This window comes from Mustela nigripes, chromosome 2 (genome assembly GCF_022355385.1).
Source record: "Mustela nigripes isolate SB6536 chromosome 2, MUSNIG.SB6536, whole genome shotgun sequence".
Lineage (NCBI taxonomy): Eukaryota > Metazoa > Chordata > Mammalia > Carnivora > Mustelidae > Mustela > Mustela nigripes.
Genome location: NC_081558.1, coordinates 97,068,183 through 97,090,200, shown reverse-complemented (window position 1 = coordinate 97,090,200; position 22,018 = coordinate 97,068,183). Strand labels below are relative to the sequence as shown.

At 37.6% G+C, this 22,018-nt stretch overlaps 1 protein-coding gene across 1 annotated transcript in view; it reads left to right on the top strand.

Annotated features, from left to right (window-relative positions):
• Nucleotides 1-22,018, top strand: part of POLQ (DNA polymerase theta) — a 130,129-nt gene that overhangs the window by 72,221 nt on the left and 35,890 nt on the right. Inside the window, exons 17-19 of the mRNA XM_059391041.1 lie at nucleotides 10,664-10,807; nucleotides 11,774-11,970; nucleotides 20,597-20,837. Coding sequence (XP_059247024.1) covers nucleotides 10,664-10,807; nucleotides 11,774-11,970; nucleotides 20,597-20,837 — 582 coding nt within the window. The remainder of the gene's footprint in view (nucleotides 1-10,663; nucleotides 10,808-11,773; nucleotides 11,971-20,596; nucleotides 20,838-22,018) is intronic.

The following is a 22,018-nucleotide window of genomic DNA, read 5'->3' as shown; positions in this document are numbered from 1 at the left end:
TGCCCAACCCCCTAACCTTCCCTACCCTCTTTTCTTTGTGTCTTCCTCAATTTCTTTCATGAGTACTTTATAGTTTTCTGAGTATAGATTCTGTGCCTCTTTGGTTAGGTTTATTCCTAGGTATCTTATGGTTTGGAGTGCAATTGTAAATGGGATTGACTCCTTAATTTCTCTTTCTTCTGTCTTGTTGTTGGTGTAGAGAAATGCAACTGATTTCTGTGCATTGATCTTATATCCTGACACTTTACTGAATTCCTGTACAAGTTCTAGCAGTTTTGGAGTGGAGTCTTTTGGGTTTTCCACATATAGTATCATATCATCCGCGAAGAGTGATAATTTGACTTCTTCTTTGCCGATTTGGGTGCCTTTAATTTCCATTTGTTGTCTGATTCCTGAGGCTAGGACTTCTAGTACTATGTTGAATAGCAGTGGTGATAATGGACATCCCTGCCATGTTCCTGACCTTAGCGGAAAAGCTTTCAGTTTTTCTCCATTGAGAATGATATTTGCAGTGGGTTTTTCATAGATGGCTTTGATGATATTGAGGTATGTGCCCTCTATCCCTACCCTTTGAAGAGTTTTGATCAGGAAGGGATGCTGTACTTTGTCAAATGCTTTTTCAGCATCTATTGAGAGTATCATATGGTTCTTGTTCTTTCTTTTATTGATGTGTTGTATCACATTGACTGATTTGCGGATGTTGAACCAACCTTGCAGCCCTGGAATAAATCCCACTTGGTCGTGGTGAATAATCCTTTTAATGTACTGTTGAATCCTATTGGCTAGTATTTTGGTGAGTGTTTTCGCATCTGTGTTTATCAAGGATATTGGTCTATAGCTCTCTTTTTTGATGGGATCCTTGTCTGGTTTGGGGATCAAGTGATCCTAGCCTCATAAAATGAGTTTGGAAGTTTTCCTTCCATTTCTATTTTTTGGAACAGTTTCAGGAGAATAGGAATTAGTTCTTCTTTAAATGTTTGGTAGAATTCCCCCGGGAAGCCATCTGGCCCTGGGCTTTTGTTTTTTTGGAGATTTTTAATGACTGTTTCAATCTCCTTACTGGTTATGGGACTGTTAAGGCTTTCTACTTCTTCCTCGTTCAGTTGTGGTAGTTTATATGTTTCTAGGAATGCATCCATTTCTTCCGGATTGTCAAATTTGTTGGTGTAGAGTTGCTCATAGTATGTTCTTATAATAGTTTGTATTTCTTTGGTGTTAGTTGTGATCTCTCCTCTTTCGTTTATGATTTTATTTATTTGGGTCCTTTCTCTTTTCTTCTTGATAAGTCTGGCCAGGGGTTTATCAATTTTATTAATTCTTTCAAAGAACCAGATCCTAGTTTCGTTGATTTGTTCTATTGTTTTTTTGGTTTCTATTTCATTGATTTCTGCTCTGATCTTTATGATTTCTCTTCTCCTGCTGGGCTTAGGGTTTCTTTCTTGTTCTTTCTCCAGCTCCTTTAGGTGTAGGGTTAGGTTGTGTACCTGAGACCTTTCTTGTTTCTTGAGAAAGGCTTGTAGCGCTATATATTTTCCTCTCAGGACTGCCTTTGTTGTGTCCCACAGATTTTGAACCGTTGTATTTTCATTATCATTTGTTTCCATGATTTTTTTCAATTCTTCTTTAATTTCCCGGTTGACCCATTCATTCTTTAGAAGGATGCTGTTTAGTCTCCATTTGGGTTCTTTCCAAACTTCCTCTTGTGGTTGAGTTCTAGCTTCAGAGCATTGTGGTCTGATAATATGCAGGGAATGATCCCAATCTTTTGATATCGGTTGAGTCCTGATTTAGGACCGAGGAAGTGATCTATTCTGGAGAATGTTCCATGTGCACTAGAGAAGAATGTGTATTCTGTTGCTTTGGGATGAAAAGTTCTGAATATATCCGTGATGTCCGTCTGGTCCAGTGTGTCGTTTAAGGCCTTTATTTCCTTGTTGATCTTTTGCTTGGATGATCTTTCCATTTCAGTGAGGGGAGTGTTAAAGTCCCCTACTATTATTGTATTATTGTTGATGTGTTTCTTTGATTTTGTTATTAATTGGTTTATATAGTTGGTTGCTCCCACCTTGGGGGCTTAGATATTTAAAATTGTTAGATCTTCTTGTTGGACAGACCCTTTGAGTATGATATAGTGTCCTTCCTCATCTCTTAAAATCTAATTGGCTTAAAATCTAATTGATTTGATATAAGGATTGCCACTCTTGCTTTCTTCTGATGTCCATTAGCATGGTAAATTCTTTTCCACCCTTCCTTACCCTCTAGCAACCATCAGTTATTCTCTGTATTTATAAGTCTGAGTCTGCTTTTTGTTTATATGTCTGTGTGTGTGTGTTTTTAAAGATTTTATTTATTTATTTGACAGACAGAGATCACAAGTAGACAGAGAGGCAGGCAGAGAGACAGGAAGGGAAGCTGGCTCCCTGTTGAGCAGAGAGCCCGATGTGGGGCTCGATCCCAGGACCCTGGGATCATGACCTGAGCCAAAGGCAGAGGCTTTAATCCACTGAGCCATCCAGCTGCCCCTATTTGTGTGTTTTTGTTTTAGATTCTACATATGAAGTGTAATATCATATGGTATTTGTCTTTCTCAGTCTAAATTATTTCATTTAGCATAATACCCTCTTAGTCTATATTGTCTTATATGGCAAGTTCTCATTTTTTTTTTTTGTATATGTGTACCACATCTTCCTTATTCATTGGTCTATCAGTGGACACTTAGGTCATGGGCCACATGTGTTAATGACATGTTTTATGTATTTTTTGTGTTGACTAATACTTTCCATTTTTTATTCAACATACATAAAATTGAGCATATTCTCTATGCTGGGGTTAGCATTTAAATTTAAAAAATATGTGCCATTTATTTTCAAGGTATTAGGGATCTAATTGCAAATAAGATAGATTGGTGTTTGACCTATATCTATAAAGTTGGAGATGCCTTATTTTACAAAAACTGTTGAATCTAGATACCAAATCATACCTGAATCTTCACCAAGAAGTAGGATGCTTGTAGTGTTCAAATGGTCTTTATTTCTGTTTGAGTTACATCAATTCAAAATGCAGCTTTAAAAAGATTTAGTTAAGGGCGCCTGGGTGGCTCAGTGGGTTAAGCCGCTGCCTTCGGCTCAGGTCATGATCTCAGGGTCCTGGGATCGAGTCCCGCATCAGGCTCTCTGCTCAGCAGGAAGCCTGCTTCCCTCTCTCTCTCTCTCTCTGCCTGCCTCTCCGTCTACTTGTGATCTCTCTCTGTCAAATAAATAAATAAAATCTTTAAAAAATATATTTATAAAAAAAAGATTTAGTTAATAACCATTTTACTTATTATTATAGATCTATTTTAGGAGATCTTTGTTAAATTTTTCATAGTGACAATTATCTTAACAGATGGGAAGCCTAGAAAGATCTTACACATACCTAAAAATGACCATCCAAATAATGCATATTTTAGAGATCTGGAAATTTTGCTAATCAAGTAGTTTTGTATTATTATCATTCTTTGTTTGTTTGTTTGTTTGTATGTTTTGTTTTTTAAAATTTATTTTATTTTTTTGATATATAATGTTTATTTGTTTCAGGGGTACACGTTTGTGGTTCACTAGTCTCACACAATTCACAGTGCTCACGATAGCACATACCCTCTCCAGTGCCCATCACCAAGCCACCCCATCCCTCACACCCTCAAACATCTCAGTTTCCTGAGATGAAGAGTCTCTTACTGTTTATCTTCCTCTCTGGTTTCATCTTGATTCATTTTCCCCTTCATTCCCCAATGATCCTTTGTCTTGTTTCTCAAATTCCACATATCAGTGAGGTCATATGATAATTGTCTTTCCCTGATTGACTTATATTGCTTAGCGTAATACCTTTTAGTTCTAGCCATATCATTGCAAATGGCAAGATTTCATTTTTTGATGGCCGCATAATATTCCATTGTAGATATACACCACATCTTCTTTATCCATTCATCTGTTGATGGACATGTAGGCTCTTTCCATAGTTTGGCTATTGTGGACATTGCTGCTATAAACATTCAGATGCACGTGCCCCTTCAGATCACTACATTTGTGTCTTTGGGGTAAATACCCAGTAGTGTATTTGCTGGATCATAGGGTAACTCTATTTTCATCTTTTTGAGGATCCTACATACTGTTTTTCAGAGTGACTGCGTTTCCATCAACAGTGTAGGAGAGTTCCCCTCTCTCCACATCCTCACCAACATCTGTCATTTCCTGACTTGTTAATTTTAGCCATTGTGACTGCTGTGAGGTGGTATCTCATTGTGGTTTTGGTTTGCATTTCCCTGATCCAGAGTGATGTGGAACACTTTTTCATGTGTTTTTTGGCCATCTGGATGTCTTCTTTGCAGAAATGTCTCTTTAAGTCGTCTGCCCATTTCTTGATTGGATTATTTGTTCTTTGGATGTTGAGTTTGATGAGTTCTTTATAGATTTTGGATATTAGCCCTTTATCTGATATGTCATTTGCAAGTATCTTCTCCCATTCTGTCAGCTGTCTTTTGGTTTTGTTGACTGTTTCCTTTGCTGTGCAAAAACTTTTGATCTTGATGAAGTCCCAATAGCTCATTTTGCCCTTGCTTCCCTTGCATTTGGCAATGTTTCTAGGAAGAAGTTGCTGGGGCTGAAGTCAAAGAGGTTGCTGCCTCTGTTCTCCTCAAGGATTTTGATTGACTCCTGTCTCACATTGAGGTCCTTCATCCATTTTGAGTCTATTTTTGTGTGTGTGGTGTTGGTTTCCCAACAACATTTGTATTTTTTTTCTCATTAGACATTCTTTTTGCCATTAGATATTCTTTCCTGCTTTGTCAAATATTAGTTGACCATAATGTTGAGGGTCTATTTCTGGTCTCTCTATTCTATTCCATTGATCTATGTGTCTGTTTTGTGCCAGTACCATACTGTTTTGATGATGACAGCTTTATAATAGAGCTTGAATTCTGGAATTGTGATGCCACCAACTTTGGCTTTCTTTTTCAACATTCCTCTGGCTATTTGAGGTCTTTTCTGGTTCCATATAAATTTTAGGATTATTTGTTCCATCTCTTAGGAAATAAAAATTGATGGTATTGCGTTAAATGTGTAGATTGCTTTAGGTAGCATAGACATTTTCACAATATTTGTTCTTCCAATCCACGTGCATGGAACGTTTTTCCATTTCTTTGTGTCTTTCTCAATTTCTTTCATGAATACTTTATAGTTTTCTGAGTATAGTTTCTTTGCCTCTTTGGTTAGGTTTATTCCTAGGTATCTTATGATTTTCGGTGCAATTGTAAATGGGATCAACTCCTTAATTTCTCTTTCTTCTGTCTTGCTGTTGGTCTATAGAAAGACAACTGATTTCTGTACTTTGCTTTTATATTTTGACACTTTACTGAATTCCTGTATGTGTTCTAGAGGTTTTGGAGTGTAGTTTTTTTGGTTATCCACATAAAGTATCATATAATCTGCAAAGAGTGAGTGTTTGACTTCTTCTTTGCTGATTCATATGCCTTTTACTTCTTTTTGTAGTCTGATTGCTGAGGCTAGGACGTCCAGTACTATACTGAACAGCAGTGGTGATAGTGGACATCCCTGCTATGTTCCTGACCTTAGGGTGGAAGCTCTCAGTTTTTCCCCATTGAGAATGATACTCACTGTGGGCTTTTTTTTTTTTTTTTTAAGATTTTATTTATTTGACAGAGAGAAATCACTAGTAGACGGAGAGGCAGGCAGAGAGAGAGAGAGGGAAGCAGGCTCCCCGCTGAGCAGAGAGCCTGATGTGGGACTCGGTCCCAGGACCCTGAGATCATGACCCAAGCTGAAGGCAGCAGTTTAACCCACTGAGCCACCCAGGCACCCCACTGTGGGCTTTTCATATATGGCTTTTATGATATTGAGGCATGTTCTCTATATCCCTACACTGCATGTTCCTTATATCCCCCAGTTTTAATCCAGAAAGGATGCTGTACTTTGTATATACTTTTTCTGCATCTATTGAGAGTATTACATGGTCCTTGTTCTTTTATTTATGTATTGTATCGCATTGATTGATTTGCAGATGTTGAACCAACCTTGCAGCCCAGGAATAAATTACACTTGGTCATGGTGAATAATATTTTAACATACTGTTGGATCTTGTTGGCTAGTATTTTGATGAGAATTTGTGCATCCATGTTCATCAAGGATATTGGTCTGTAATTCTCCTTTTTGATGGAGTCTTTGTCTGCTTTTGGGATCAAAGTAATGCTGGACTCATGAAATGGGTTTGGAAGTTTTCCTTCCATTTCTATTTCTTGGAACTGTTTCAGGAGAATAGGTATCAGTTATTCTTTAAATGTTTGGTAGAGATCCCCTGGGAGGGCATCTGGCCCTGGGTTCCTGTTTGTTGAGAGATTTTTGATTATTGCTTCAGTTTCCCTACTGGTCATGGATCTGTTTGGGTTTTCTATTTCTTCCTGGTTCACAGGTTTGGTAGTTTATAAGTCTCTAGGAAAGCATCCATTCCCTCCAGATTGTCTAATTTGCTGGCATATAGTTGCTCATAATATGTTCTTATAATTGTTTGTATTTCTTTGGTGTTTGCTGTGATCTCTCCTCTTTCATTCATGATTTTCTGAATTTGGGTCCTTTCTCTTTTCTTTTTGATAAGTCTGGCCAGGGACTTATCAATCTTATTAATTCTTTGAAGGAACAAGCTCCTACTTTCATTGATCTGTTCTACTATTCTTTTGGTTTCTATTTCACTGATTTCTGCTCTTATCTTTATTATTTCTCTTCTCCTGCTGGGGTTAGGCTTTATTTTCTCTGTTTTCTCCAGCTCCTTTAGGTGTAGCATTAGGTTGTTCTTATTTCTTGAGAAAGGCTTGTATTGCTATATACTTTCCTCTTAGGACTGTCTTTGCCGCATCCCAAAGATTTTGAATAGTTGTATTATCATTTTCACTTTTTTCCATGAATTTTTAAAATTCTTCTTTAACTTCCTGGTTGACCCATTCATTCTTTAGTAGGATGCTCTCTAGCTTCCATGTATTTGGTTCTTTCCAACTTTTCTCTTGTGATTGAGTTCTAGTTTCAAAGCAGTGAGCTCAAGAAATATGTAGGAACTGATCCTAATCTTTTGGTACCAATTGAGACATGATTTGTAACCTAGGATGTGATCTATTCTGGAGAATGTTCCATGTGCACTAGAGAAGAATGTATATTCTGTTGCATTGGGATGGAATGTTCTGAATATATCTGAAGTCCATCTGGTCCAGTGTGTCATTTAAAGCCTTTACTTCCTTGTTGATCTTTTGCTTAGATGATCTGTCCGTTTCAGTGAGGATGGTATTAAAGTCCCTTATTATTGTATTATTATCAATGTGTTTCTTTGATTTTGTTGTTTATTGGCTTATATAACTGGCTGCTCCCATGTTAGGGGCATAAATATTTAAAATTGTTAGATTGTTTTATTGGAAAGACCCTTTAAGTATGATATAGTGTCTTTTTTCATCTCTTATTATAGTCTTTGGTTTAAAATCTGTCTGATACAGGGACTGCCACCCCAGCTCTCTTTTAATGTCTGTTAGCATGGTAAATGTTTTTCCACCCCTTCACTTTAAATCTGGAGGTGTCTTTCAGTCTAAAAGGAGTCTCTGGCAGACAACATAATGATGGGCCTTGTTTATTTGTTTGTTTGTTTGTTTTTAATCCCATCTGATATCATGTGTCTGTAGATTAGGGCATTTAGCCCATTTACATTTAGGGTAGCTCTTGAAAGATGTGAATTTAGTACCACTGTATTGTCTGTAAGGTGACTGTTACTCTATATTGTCTTTTCCTTTCTGGTCTATGTTACTTTCAGGCTCTCTCTTTGTTTAGAAGACCCCTTTCAGTATTTTCTGTAGGGCTGGTTTGGTGTTCTCGAGTTCTTGTTTATTTGTTTGTTTGTTTGTGTGTTTTTCCTAGAAGTTTTTGTCTCTCCTATTTTCAGTGACAGCCTAGCTGAATATAGTATTCTTGGCTGCACATTTTTCTTGTTTAGTGCTCTGAATATATCATGTGAGTCCATTCTGGCCTGCCAGGTTTCTGTGGATATGTTTGCTGCTAATCTAATGTTTCTACCATTGTAGCTTATAGACTTCTTGTCCTGAGCTGCTTTCAGGATTTTCTTTTGTCTCTGAGACTTAACATTAACATTAGATATTGGGGTGTTGACCTATTTTTATTGATTTTGAGAGGGGTTCTCTGTGCCTCCTGAATTTTGATGCCTGTTTCCTTCCCCAAATTAGGGAAGTTCTCTGCTATCATTTGCTCTAATATACCTTCTGCCCCCTTCTCTGTGTCGTCTTCTTCTGGGATCCCAATTATTCTAATATTGTTTTGTCTTATGGTATCACTAAGTCTTGAATTCTCCCCTCATTATCCAGTAATTATTTATCTCTCTTTTTCTCAGCTTCTTTATTCTCCATCATTTGTTATTCCTTTCTCTCTTCTACCTGATTTATCCTAGCAGTTACAACCTCCATATTTGATTGTACCTCATTAATAGCCTTTTTGATTTTGACTTGGTTAGATTTTAGTTTTTTTATTTTTCTGAAAAATATTCTCTAGTACTGCCTATCCTTTTTTCAAGCCCGTATAGCATCTACATAATAATCATTATTAACTCTAGTTCTGATGTCTTACTAATGTCCTTAATCCCTGGCAGTTGGTACTGCCTCTTGTACTTTTTTTTTTCTTTTGAGGCTAGTTATTCTGTTTTGTCATTTTGTCCAGAGAAGAACTGATGAATGAGAGAACAAAATGCTAAAAGGGTAACAAGGACTCCAGGAAAATATACACTAAACAAATCAATAGAGGCCCAAAACCAGAGAGAAAAGGAAGGAGGAAAAATAAAAAAAGCAAGAAAGAAAGTATATGATTAGGCTAGTGAATAGAACAGAGGCTCACCCTAGATTTTGAGTGTATTTTGTTCTGTTAGAAGAAACTGCCTCCTAAAATTTTAAAGAAAAATGTATATTACAAAAATAAGGGTAAATACAAAGAAGGGATAGAATATGACTATAAAGATGAAAATTTTAAAAGATTTTTAAAAAGGAATAAGATGGTTGAAAAAAGAATGAAAAAAACTTTTTTAAAAAGGAAAAAATGTGATCAGGTGGGAGAGTAGAACAAAGCCATTTGCTAGATTTAGGGTCTCTTTTGGTCTCTTAGAAGAAACTGTATCCCAAAACTTTAAAGAAAGAAAAGCATATATATATATACATATACATATATATATATGTATATGTATATATATATATACAAAAATAAGGTTAAATACAATGAAGGGATAGAATATGACTATAAAAATGACAAAAAGGATTTAGAAAAGGAATTGATTGGATGAAAAGATAGTAAGATAAGCTGAAAATAAGGGAAGTTGAAAAAGGAAAAAAGAAAAATTTTTAAAAAATAGAAAAAGAAAAAATAATGAAAATTTAAAACATGAACTTTGAAAGACTAAAGAATTGTGGGAATAAAAGTTTAATTCTATGTGCTCTATTCCCCTCGTGCCAGAGTTTTGTGGTTCTCATTGATTGATTAACTTGGTCTTGGCTGGATGCTCTTGCTGATCTTCTGGGGGATGGGCCTGTTGCAGTGGTTCTCAAATGTCTTTGCCTGAGGCAGATGGAATTGCACCGCCTTTGACAGGGGCCAGGCTAAGTAATCTGCTTGGGTTCACTCTTGGTAGCTTTTGTTCCATGAATGTTTTCCATATGCTTTGGAAGGTGAGAATGAAAATGGCAGCCTTCCAATCTCTGGCCCTGGAGGAGCTGAGAACTCAGGACCCCACTCCTCAATCAGCTCTCAGAGAAAAGCAGTCAATCACTTCTCTCTCCCTGATCTCTGGCTGCACTCTATGCTCACCCAGCCTTTGACTGAGTGTTTCTATCTCTGGCTCTCTGACACATGACCCCTTTTGGAGTTTCCAAACTCAGATTCCTGTAGTGTTCTCTGGTGCTGCACCTCCCTGGGGAGGAAAGGGAGTCTCTCTGGATCTGCCACTTGTTGGGTCCTTGCTTGAAGAGTAGTGCCCCAATTGTGCTGCAGATCACGGTTTATGACAACCCCAAGCTAAGAGCCCACTCCTCAGCTCCGTCTTTGTAGCTGGCTTCCCTCCTCTGATACTTGGGAGCTCTGCCACACTCAGTCACCCCTGGTCTTTTTGTGACCCAAGGATCCTGAGACCACACTGTCCCAGAGAGGTTGACCCTCCGCTTAGCCACTGGAGTGATGTCCCTCAGCAGAAGAGACATCTTAAAAAGTTCTGATTTTGGGCTCCACTGCTTTATCACTTGCCAGTAAGCAAGCTGAAAGAGGCTCCCTCCCTGTGGTCTATCTTCCCAAATATTGCCTCAGATTCACTTGTCTGCATATCCTAATCTCCAGAAAGCGGTCGCTTTTCTGTTCATTGAACTGCTGCTATTCTTTTCTTCCGTCTCCATTGAGTTTGTAGGTGTTCAGTATGGTTTGATAAATATCTATCTGAATTCCTGGGACCAGATGAAATTTAGGTCTCCTATTCTTCCACCATCTTTCTCTTCCCCCAATCACCTTTTTTTATTTGTTTGTTTTTGTTTTTAACATTCAGTTTAATGGTTTTGTTTTGAGATTTTAAATTATTTCACTTTTGATTTACTTAGTTAGCTCACCTCAGGAAACCCCTATTAGAGATGATGGCATTCCTGTTAAAGGTTGTGATGACATCCTGGTTGTTGGTCTGGCAGTATGCTGGGGTGGAAGAGATGCTTATTATTTTTCATTGCAGAAGGAACAAAAGCATCCTGGTAAGTAGTCACTATTGGCTTAATCGCCATATAATTTTAATATAACCTCTATTAGGATAATGACCTGTTTGTTGAGAATAACTTCCTGATACTTAACTAGAATTTATTTTTAGGCTTAAAAATTTTTTGGGGGGTGGGATAGTGACTATTGTGTACATTAGTTCATTTATTAACTAGAATGTATGTCTTAGGTACTACCTTTATTCCCCTTTACTTATCCCATGGGCTACTGATACTATCTTTTCTTGAAGGCAGTGGAGACTTTGGGACTTCCTGGCCACCTTGAGGGTTTACTTTTGAAGATTGGATCATAGCGGTTTCTTTCCACACTTTTTTTTACATGTTATTGACTAGGTCTGGAACTTATCTAGAGACAGAAATGAGTTGAATATCTACAATAGCTGAATCATACAACCTTTGTAGATGTCTGTAAAATTGAGAGGATATGATTTGATTACAGTTGTTACATTACCTAGCTGATAGATTGGTTTTAGACAGGAGCAAAATTAATAAATCAACATTTTAAAGAATGCCGTGAAGAATGAAATATTTTTCAGTTGTTTTGAGGGAAAATGTGTTATGTTAAATAGATACTTGAACTTCTATTTTTTTTAATCTAATGTTATACGTTCGTACTAAATCTTTTAAAAAAGGATTTCATTTAAAATTCATTTCAAAATACCTTTTATGTTTTTAACTCCTTATTCTGAGAAGTATAAATTTATTCCTAGAAATTTAAAAATTTCACCTAATTAAATAGAGTATTATTAATTACATGGCAAAAGCTATAATATTTAAAATATGAAGCACTTAATCTTTGAAGCCATGTGACCTGAATAAGGTGATGCTGAATTATTGGTTCCATGGAGTTGGACCCTTAGGCTTTTCAGTCTTTTCACTAAAAATTGCTGCTTCAAATGAATGCATGTAATGTTTGCCTTAAGACTTTTTATTTATTTTCTAAAGAAATTAGTTCCAGTTTGGTCCCACCTTCTCTGGATCCAAGCCTGACTGTGAAAGAGAGAATGTGGTACCTTCTATCCTGCTTTCAAGAGGAATCTGATAAAGAACGTTCTGTTATCATATATGACTTCATCCAGAGCTATAAAATTCTTCTTCTGTCTTGTGGTATCTCCCTGGAACAAAGTTATGAAGATCCTAAGGTTTCATGTCTTATTTAATTTTTACCATACTTAAAAAAATTTTTAATGCATTTGTTAATTCTTTTTTTTTCCATTGTATTAATTCTTAAATGACTTGGTATTTTTTTAGCTCTAACAGTGAAGCTTAAATTTTTTAGAGTAGTCACTCTTTTATCTAGTAATCTCATTCACCAAGAATAGAATGTGATACACCAACTACCTCTGTGTAGATAAAAACAGAGATTCCACAAATTTGAAGCACTAAAGTTCATACCTTTCCTCAGAGATGTAAAAATTTTTTTATTTTGGTTATGTTTGGTTTTCTCTCTCAGTAAATTAGAAATGAAATGAGAACTGTCAGATTCAAATATAGGATAGGAGGATGTTTCAAATATCAATGAAGACAGAGGCAGAAAATAGGAAAAATGTATAAACCTAAGACATCAAAAAGAATGGTAGTTAGGGCCATTTGGCATAAGACAAATTACCTTACTAGCCTCTGAGAACTTTGCTATTATAATAACAAAGCATGTTAGACTTTTCATAATGATGATTCTGAGTTAAGGAAAGGGTAATTTATGTTATTGTAACATACACTTTACAGTTAAATCATTTTCATAAGACATTTATTTATAATCTTATAGCTTTCAAAGGGTATTGTTTTTCCCCCTGTTGATACTGAATACATGAGGCATATGGAATATTAATTTTGAATTGATATATGATTACTTGGTTGTTATTAGCAATATAATCAATAACAGAATAAATTTTGGTTTCTTAGTTTCTTTAGCTTTTTGGGGGAAAGATTTCCAAAGGCAGTATTAGATAAACTGAAGATACTGTCCTTTTCTGTAGTTCAGGCTAGACTTGGTTTACATGTGATAAATTGTGTAGTTTTTAAATTGACCTTTCCTGAATATAAAAAGTTGTCACTTAATTTTGATGTTCCATACTACTCGGCCCTCAAAAAAAAAAATCTTGCCTTTGCAACGATGTGGATAGAGCAAGAGGATATAAATAAGTTAAATATAAATAAGCTGATCAAAGAAAGAGTTATATGATCTCACATGTGTAATTTAAGAAACAAAACAGGATCATAGAGAAAGAGAGGGAAAAGTAAAGCAATACAAAATCAGAGAGAGAGACAAACCATAAGATACTCTTAATCATAGGAAACAAACTAAGAATTTCTGGCGGGGGGTTATGGGGTAACTGGATGATGGACATTAAGGAGGGCATATGATGTAATGAGCACTGGGTATTATATAACACCAATGAATCACTGAACTCTATCTCTGAAACTATTAATACAGTATATGTTACTGAATTTAATCAAAAAATTTTTGATGTTCCAGAGTCCAAAATGAGAATATGGGTCATACGAGTTTCCAAACTCTTCCCTCTAGAGAACAAACTGATGGTTACCAGCAGGGAGGGAATCTGGGATGGGGGAACAGGGTGGGTGGTGAGAAAGGCACCTGTCGTGATAAGCACCGGGAAGGGAAGGGAAGTGTTGAATCACTGTATTGTACACCAGAACTAATACTGTATGGTATGTTAACTTATTGGAATTAAAATTTAAAAACTTAAAAAAAAAAACCTACTACACCAAAAAAACAAAAACAACAACAAAAACTATACCATCTCAGATTTATTATAGCACTTTTTGCATAACTACCTGAAACATTGCATAATTGGTTTTGTCAATTATAATAGTTTTGATGCAAGAAGATAAACTATTAATTTTAAAAATCTCATGTTTATAAGAAACGTGTGAACTCTTACGTCAAACTACCTTATTCAATATTCTCTAAAAGGTTTCTGATCACCAATTTCTAACGTGGTGGTGGGGAGGTTCCTACACCTCCAACAATTCCCTGGGTACCAGCTGACTATCCTACAATTGAACTCAATTCTGACACTGCCTATTCAGGTTGTTACCTTTGCTTCTGACTCACCAGCTATAAATCAAAGTTTCCTACCACCCCCTCCTTGGGTTCAATTAATTTGCTAAAGGGGCTCACAGAAATCATGACGCCAGTTTATTCCTTAAATTACTGGTTTTATGTTTTGTTTTGTTTTGTTTTTTACAAAAGATATTAAAGGGTTTGGATCAATAGCCAGATGAAGAGGTAAATAGGAAGAGATATATAAGAAGGGGCATGAAACTTCTATACCCTCTCCAAACACACCACTCTCCCTGCATTTCAATTTATTCACCAACCTGGAAGCTCTCCAAAGCCTGCTTTTTGGGTTTTTATGGAGACATCATACGTAGGCATGATTGATTAAATCATTGGCCATTGGTGCAGCCACTAGCTCCTCCCCCATCCTAGGAGTGTGGGACCAAAATTTCCAACCCCCCAATCACAGGGATGGTTCTTCTAACAACAGTCCCCATCCTTTGGTGACCTAGGGACATTCCAAAAGCCACCTAATTAACATAACAAAAGACATCTTTTCTTCTTCGTCTTTTTTTTTTTTTTTTGAGGGTGTCTCTCATTTTAGCAGATTTCAGGGATTTTAGTTCTGTGCTAGAAATGAGAAGGAGGACCAAATACAAATTTCTTATAAGTCACAATGTCATAGTCCACCCCTGGTCTTCAAACGATTGTTATAATGTGAGTATTATAGCAAAACAGTAGTAAAAGTTAAAAGAAGTTGGCACATTACTAGAACCCCATTTCAGTTATTAACTATCCAGTCCATCATCATTATATGAAAATGTATCTCAGGTTTGTAGGCTTCCATTTGATCTTGCCAGATTCCAAAAGTAAGAGGGGTGTCAGCAATATATGGCTTCACCTTTTCAGGTATCTAACATAATTGAGCTAAGAGACAATATAATCTCTTGCTTAGAGCTTCTTTTGAGGTGTTAATATTGGATTTTCTTCATTATATAATCTACTTACTTATTTCTTTACCCATAGCTACTATTTTTCCTTCTGTGCTTTTAACCTTTGTGTTATAATTCTGAAGGGCCTGATGGGTCAGGATGCGCCTTCACCCCATCTGGCATGATTATAGTTTCTTACTTAGGAATCACTATTTCCATCCCTTATACTTGTAGTCCTGGGCCTGTGACCCATGCATCAGCTAAGAGGAAAAAAGTTGAGGTGATGTGAAGAAGAGTGTATACCAGCATCTTCCCCATCCTTACTTTCCCAGATCCAAACAGAGAACTATATCCGGTGGGGACACACCTTTAGCCCCACTCATGTTCATGTTGAATGGGAGCACATACTCATGAAGACTTACCTATACACCAGCCTTGCTTCCTTTATCTCCCTCCATTTTAGCTGCCCATTCCAATTCTCTATCAAACTAGTACTGAGGATATCTCTTTGCCCCTCATTGAGCATTATGGGCTATCAAGTGTGTTCTTTGGTCTGAAGAAATGTTGGTCAACCATCAAAACTGGTGCAGTATCTTCTGTTCTGGTTCTTTTATAGCACTCATAACATTTGTATCTATACTCAGGAAAGCAAAGCATGGTCCAGAGTCAATGTCTGTTCCTATCTGGACCCATTTGTACCTCTCCAAGGGTACTAGCATTAGTATCACCTACCAGCTATATTCCTGTCCTTCCTTCTGGGGAATCTGCCAAATAACCATCTGTAGTCTCTGACTCTCTCATTGACAGAATAGTTTGTTTTAGCCTTCTGTGCCTCAGAGGGTACAAGAGGAATATGTCTAGATTCAGCCCATTTCTGCATTACTACAGCAAACCCTGTGCTCATTCCCCTCATTCATGGGCCTTCATTCATGGGCTCAGGTAACCATCTCAAAGGGGCATGCAGAGACATCTGCTTGATAATTCTAGTCACCTTCCAAACCTGGAAGGGAGTTCTTGTGAAGGGCATTAATGTGTCCTACTTTAATGCACCCCTTCAAATTTCCATAGGACTGTGTTCTGTAGGAGCATCCGTTTAGCAGGCTAGGTCGCCATTGTCATCCTGACTGACATTTTGGCCATGCTATCAGGCATTATTCATGAGCCAGTGGAAACCCAAATATAGGGCCTTTTCCCAGCTGTTCAATTCTTTCATCACTGCTAGGAAAATAGCATGCAATTCAGTACACCGAGATGATCTGTTTCTATCTTCTTTGAATAGGATGATGACTTTCCAAAACAGGGTATTGTCCATTCACTTTGGAACTGCCATCCACAAACCTAGCAGCTTTTTGTCAGTCATGAGCTGTTTATAGAGCACTGTCAGTGACAATAGAATCCAGCAGCAACTCCTCACACAATGCCAGAGTCAAGCCTAAGAGAAAAGAGGCTCCCTGCTCTTGAATATCTCTTTTTCGCGTTCTCCAGGCAGCATGATCCTGTATAACATGTTTCCATTTTATTATGGAACTCTACTGGGCATTGCCAACTCCGTTAGAGCATTTCTCAGATATTACCTGTGTTGGGTAGGTATTTCAGGTTTCAAGGTCATGGTATATCCATTAGTCATAAGAATAACTTTAATTAATAATAACAGATAGCAAGGGCGTAAATACCCTTAAATGGAAATTCTCTTGTTTAAAGTCCCTGTAGCCATTGTTGACACATGCGCCCAAGCTCTTGTCATTAGCCCCAGTCTCCAGATAGGGCTATTGCACAAAGAATATGTCGCTACCAACACTCAAGCTTCATTCCACACTGTGTGGGCTCAGGCAAACTTACTGGTTTGCACAGAGCATTTAACATTGGTTGAAGGGTGGGACTTAACATGCCTTTTGTGTTTTACAGTACTAATTATGGGACATGTTCCTCTGTTACACATAATATCCATCCCTAAAATTCAATCAGGTAAAGACCCAACCACTTCATCTAAAGCCTGTTCAAACATATCAATTCTCCTACAGACCTTTTCTTTCATTCTGCCAACTCTCACATTTCTAACTATAACCTCCATTAGGACTTCATCAATGTGTTTTGGTTTTATAAAACTAGATAGGTTGAGGAAGTGTTCCCCAGGCAGATGTAATACCATTACCATAAAATATTCAGTTAAAGACAATATGACTTCTTTTTCTTTTTTTGTGAAGATTTTTTTTGTGAAAGAGGGCACATGTGCTCACCTGAGGACCAGTGTCGGGAGGGGCAAAAGGAGAGGGAGAAGCAGATTCCCTGCTGAGCAGGGAACCAGGACTTGATCCCAGGACCCCAGGATTATGATCTGAGCCAAAGGCAGATACTTAAATGGATACTTAAGCTATCCATGCACCCCAAGGATTTACAACTTCTTTATATAATACCTGCTTAAACATTCCAGTTTACATAATCCTATCAACCATTAAATTTTTGCAATTCTCTTATTCTACTGTAGCCCAAGTCAAGGCTTTATCAATGGGTTTTAGTACCAAGGTTCCTAGATCTCCCTCCAGGGAGTCCTGGGAACTTCTCTTTTCTACCGCCTGATAGTTTTACCCACTGTTCTCTGAAAGGCTTTGGGTTCCCAGGGAGGGGTTGAGCCAAGGGACCCCAGCTCTTTTATCAGTCTTTAACTTGATTAATCTGTGGGGCTCGATCCCAGGACCCTGAGATCATGACCTGAGCTGAAGGCAGAGGCTTAACCCACTGAGCCACCCAGGTGCTCCTGTTTGGGGCCCTTTAATGGGGGTTGCTTTAACCCACCCAACCTTTGGTAATACTTTATTAAAATCTTTTTTTTTTAATCCATCAATACCCATTTTATTCATCACATTTCTTAATAACCATCTAAAACTTTCCATCCTGCTGGTGTGAGTCCTGAGACTCTTTCCTTTCTGTTTCCTCTTTCCCTTGCTCCTATCAATATTTGCTTCACATTCACCTTATTTCTTAACCTTTTAAAAACTTCCACCTTGTTGGGAAGTTTCTTGACCTCCCCCTGACTTTTCCCATTCTCTTGTCAATAAACGTAATGTTTTTATTACCATCTGTAAAGCCTATGAGAGGAAGCTGAGAAGGCAAATTTCCTGAGGCTTTCCAAACTGTCCTTCAGTTTTGCAACAGTAAGGTTATATGGGGTACCTGTGTGAAATGGGCTACCTTAAACCAGAGCATTTACTATGACCTGAGTAATGGTTAGATTTCAGCAGGTAAATATCTCAGTTATAAAGCAGTCCCATATGGACTGTGAAGCATGTAAAGCATATGAAGAATATAAACTGTTTTATCTGGGGTGTTCCAGTTGGCATTTATAAGAGAAGAGGGACAGTCCCCCTTTCAGTGTAAACGGACTTTATAATGGTTTTTATCCAATACACCAGACTAGCTGTTCCCATAGGAATAAACTCCCATGTGTCTGGATCACATACACTCAACTTGAATTGTACCATAGTGAGCTCTGGGTCCTACATCAACCCTCTGCTCTTCCATTCTGCAGCATCCCAAACCAAACACTCCTAAATTACTCTCATAATCCATTTTGGTGGTTCTCTGCATTACTGATGCAGAGTTGATGATACTGATCCACAAAATAAAACAACTCTATCATACTATACCTCCTGGTTTTGATAGTTTCTAGGTATTTCACTCCCACGTTGATTACCTTACTGGTGACCAGAGGTCTTAGGGTTGTTTCATGTTGCCCCTGAACAGTTGACTTGAGGCTCAGACCAACTCAGATCAGAGTTTTGTTCACCAATAATTCCCAGACCTATCACTTTACTTTTATTTAGCTACCGCAGATAACAGTAACCAAGAGATTGTATGCTTAGTGTGCTTACTACTTTTCATGTACTTATATATCCAGTGAGCCAACTCCTCAGGAGTTAGGTCTGCCATTTCTAAATTGCATTAGTAAATTTTACCCTTAGTAACTGTAGTGTAGGTACAGTTTCATATATGTGTCACTAGGTAGCCATCCAGAGATCAAAGCATCATCATCCCCCATCCTTTTATCCTTTCTCTTTATAAACCATGTGTTTCTGAGAGCCAGACCCTTCTAGTAAGACCCACTTCTCTGACACCAAGTAAAATAGTTCTGAGACCAATTCCGATGTGTTTGTAGGGTTTCTCCCATATCATCAAGACATGCTGGAAACACTAGCTGGGTTTCCTACAATTCAGCCCTGGTGATAGCATCAGATTCCACAGGTTAAGGGTCAGTGCCACAGTAGTGCCTGCTATTTTGAGGCCAGCTGCAAGCCCAAGTTAACACTTGTGCTTCTGACCAACTGACTATAGACTAGATATTCCAAGGATCCCTCTCCCTCCAAGGACATCTGACAAGGATGTCAGATGTAAGTTCTAAGTCCAGGTTCTTACCTCTATTTCTGACTGACTATAAATGAGAGGTTCTTGTGACCTCCTCCCCTTTCAGATTCAATTAATCAGATGGAGGGGAGCTTCCATGCTCAGTCTAAGCATATTACTCTTGCCAGCACCTCTGTGTTCATCAGCCTCAAAGCTCTCCAATCCTTGTCATTTGGGGATTTTATGGAATCTTCATTGCATAGGCACGTTTGATTAAATCATTGGTCATAGGTGATAATTCAACATCCAGGCACCTCCTAGCAGGTCAAGGGGTCAGGCTGAAAGTTCCAACCCTCCAATCACAGGATTGGTTCCTCTGGTAGCCAACTCCCATCCTTAGGTAACCTAGGGGCATTTCTAAAGTCACCTCATTAACATGACAAAAGATGCCTTTATCTCACAGTTTAGGAAGTTTCCAAGGTTTTAGAAGTTCTGTGATAGAAATGGGGATGAAGGCCAAATTTATATTTCTTATTACAATTCACAATATCACTCTTCCGTATCAAACTACATTCTTAAAGTACAGAAGAAGTAATTGAGTCATGTAATTGCCAGAATTATGAAAAGGGCTTAAGTTTCCTTATTCTAATTGAGTTTTGATCTGCTAGATCACCTAGTGTTAGAAACTACAGGAGATAAACCATAAGAGACTCTTAATCATAGGAAATAACTGGGGCTTGCTGGGGAGTTGGGAATAGGGTAACTGAGTGATGGATATCAAGGAAGTCACGTGATGTAATGAGCACTGGTATTATATATATAAGACTGATGAATCACTGAACTCTACCTCTGAAACTAATAATATAGTGTATGTTAATTAACTGAATTTAAATTTTAAGAAAAGGAAATAAAAGTCATGTGCACACGCACACACGAAACTACAGGTCTTCTAATCTGGCAGGAAAGTTAAAATTAGCAGTCAAATGGTTTGTTGGATGGCCCTGTTGGCAGGCCCTCATCCTGAGGGCAAAGCCTAGAGGCTCTCTAAAATTTTGGGTATAAAGTTTTAATGGTATCACTTCTTATGATGTTGAAAGAACTTTTAAAAACCTAAAACTTATATAGGCCCATCTTTATTATAGTAGCTTAGCCAAAATCAGCCTTTGTGGAGAAGATTTCATATGTATTTTCAGAAATATGGCTTTAATTATCTCTGAGAGGCACTTGGATTTCAAGGCTATTTCAGAACCAGATCAGCCAGAGTGCTGTAATGGAAAAGTCATAAGTTTTATTTTTTTAAAAACTGCTCTCACTCGTACCAAAAATGAGTCCCTGTACAATTTACAGTTACACTTTTGTTCTCCTCTCTTGGGAAGACCACTGAATTAGTATTAAGTGAAAAGGAGTGAGATTAGAAATGCGCATTTTCCCCTTTTAACTTAAGTGTGTACCAATGTCTTTGAACCCATTTAGGTGGCGTGCTGGTTACTAGATCCAGATTCTAAGGAGCCAACTCTTCACAGCATAGTTTCCAGTTTTCTTCCTCATGAGCTTCCCCTCCTGGAAGAGATAGAGACTGGACAAGGCATTCAGAGTCTGGGGCTGAATGTCAGCACTGAGCATTCTGGGAGATACAGAGCATCTGTAGAGTCCATTCTCACCTTCAATGCTATGAATCAACTCAATTCTTTGTTGAAGAAGGAAAACCTTCAAGGTAAAAACAACCTTTGCTGACATTTTCATGCTGTTACAGACTGGTGACAGTTCTGTGTTTAGCCACTTTTGATCACGGGTCTTTATCACTCTTTATCACACTTCTAACGCAAACTTTATTTTTGGGTTTTCTAGGACAGGGTCAACAAACTTTCTGTAGAGGCCCAGGCAGTCTTAATCATAAATATTCAACTCTGCCATAATAGCACAAAAGCAGCCATAGGCAATATGAAAGTAACTGTTCCGATAAAACTTTATTTATATAAACAGGCATCTGGCCCTGGTTTGGCACTAGTTTGCAGACCTCAGACTCTATTGTAATGAAGAAAATTCGTGGCATTTTATCATTTATTGCTAATTTTATATTTGAACTTTATCCAACGATTTTTATTCACACTTAAAACTTAATCTGTTATGGAATCTAAAAAGTGACGTATTTTCTTTTTAGAACTATAAATCATTATTTCTTTAGCAAAGAATATTCATGTGAATTTTTATGTCATGATAAATAGCATGGGCTTATTGTGCAGTCTCTTGGCCCAGAGTGAGTACCTTGACTTCAGAGAGCATATCGTATGCTTATGGTAGAAATGATGAAGTGGAACAAAGTTGACTTCATTGTGAGAAGATTTAAACTGTGATTTTATTGCCTGATTAATAAATACTAGAAATAACAGATTGATGAATTTTCACAGACCAGGTTAAATCTGGGCTGTATTACTTATTAGTGAGAGGCCTTGGGCAAGCTACTGACACTCTTTAAATCTATTTCTTATAATGTTATAAATATTAAATGAGAGAGAACTTAATTCAGTGTTTGCCAGATTAGGTGCTTATTACTGTGTTAGATGATGATGATATGGTGATGATGATTTTTTACGACTAGTATAAGGTCTCCCTGCTGTTAGTGATGTTCTCCCCAGCATCACTGGGGTAGAATAATATAAAGATCAAACTGACTTGTTTGTTCATAGGAAACTTGCTTAAGCGGTGTTAATTAGCAGCTCTTGAACATACACCGAAATGTTTCAAACTCAGCTTCTCTAATGTAGGCAGGCCAAGGAGTTGGAGTATATGGTACGTATGCCACAAGACTGCTTCTACATTCATGGGTGATAAAGCTGAATGAACACAGCTCTCTTTCCCTCAGTCAGCTTTGCCCTTAGAATCTAACATTTGGAA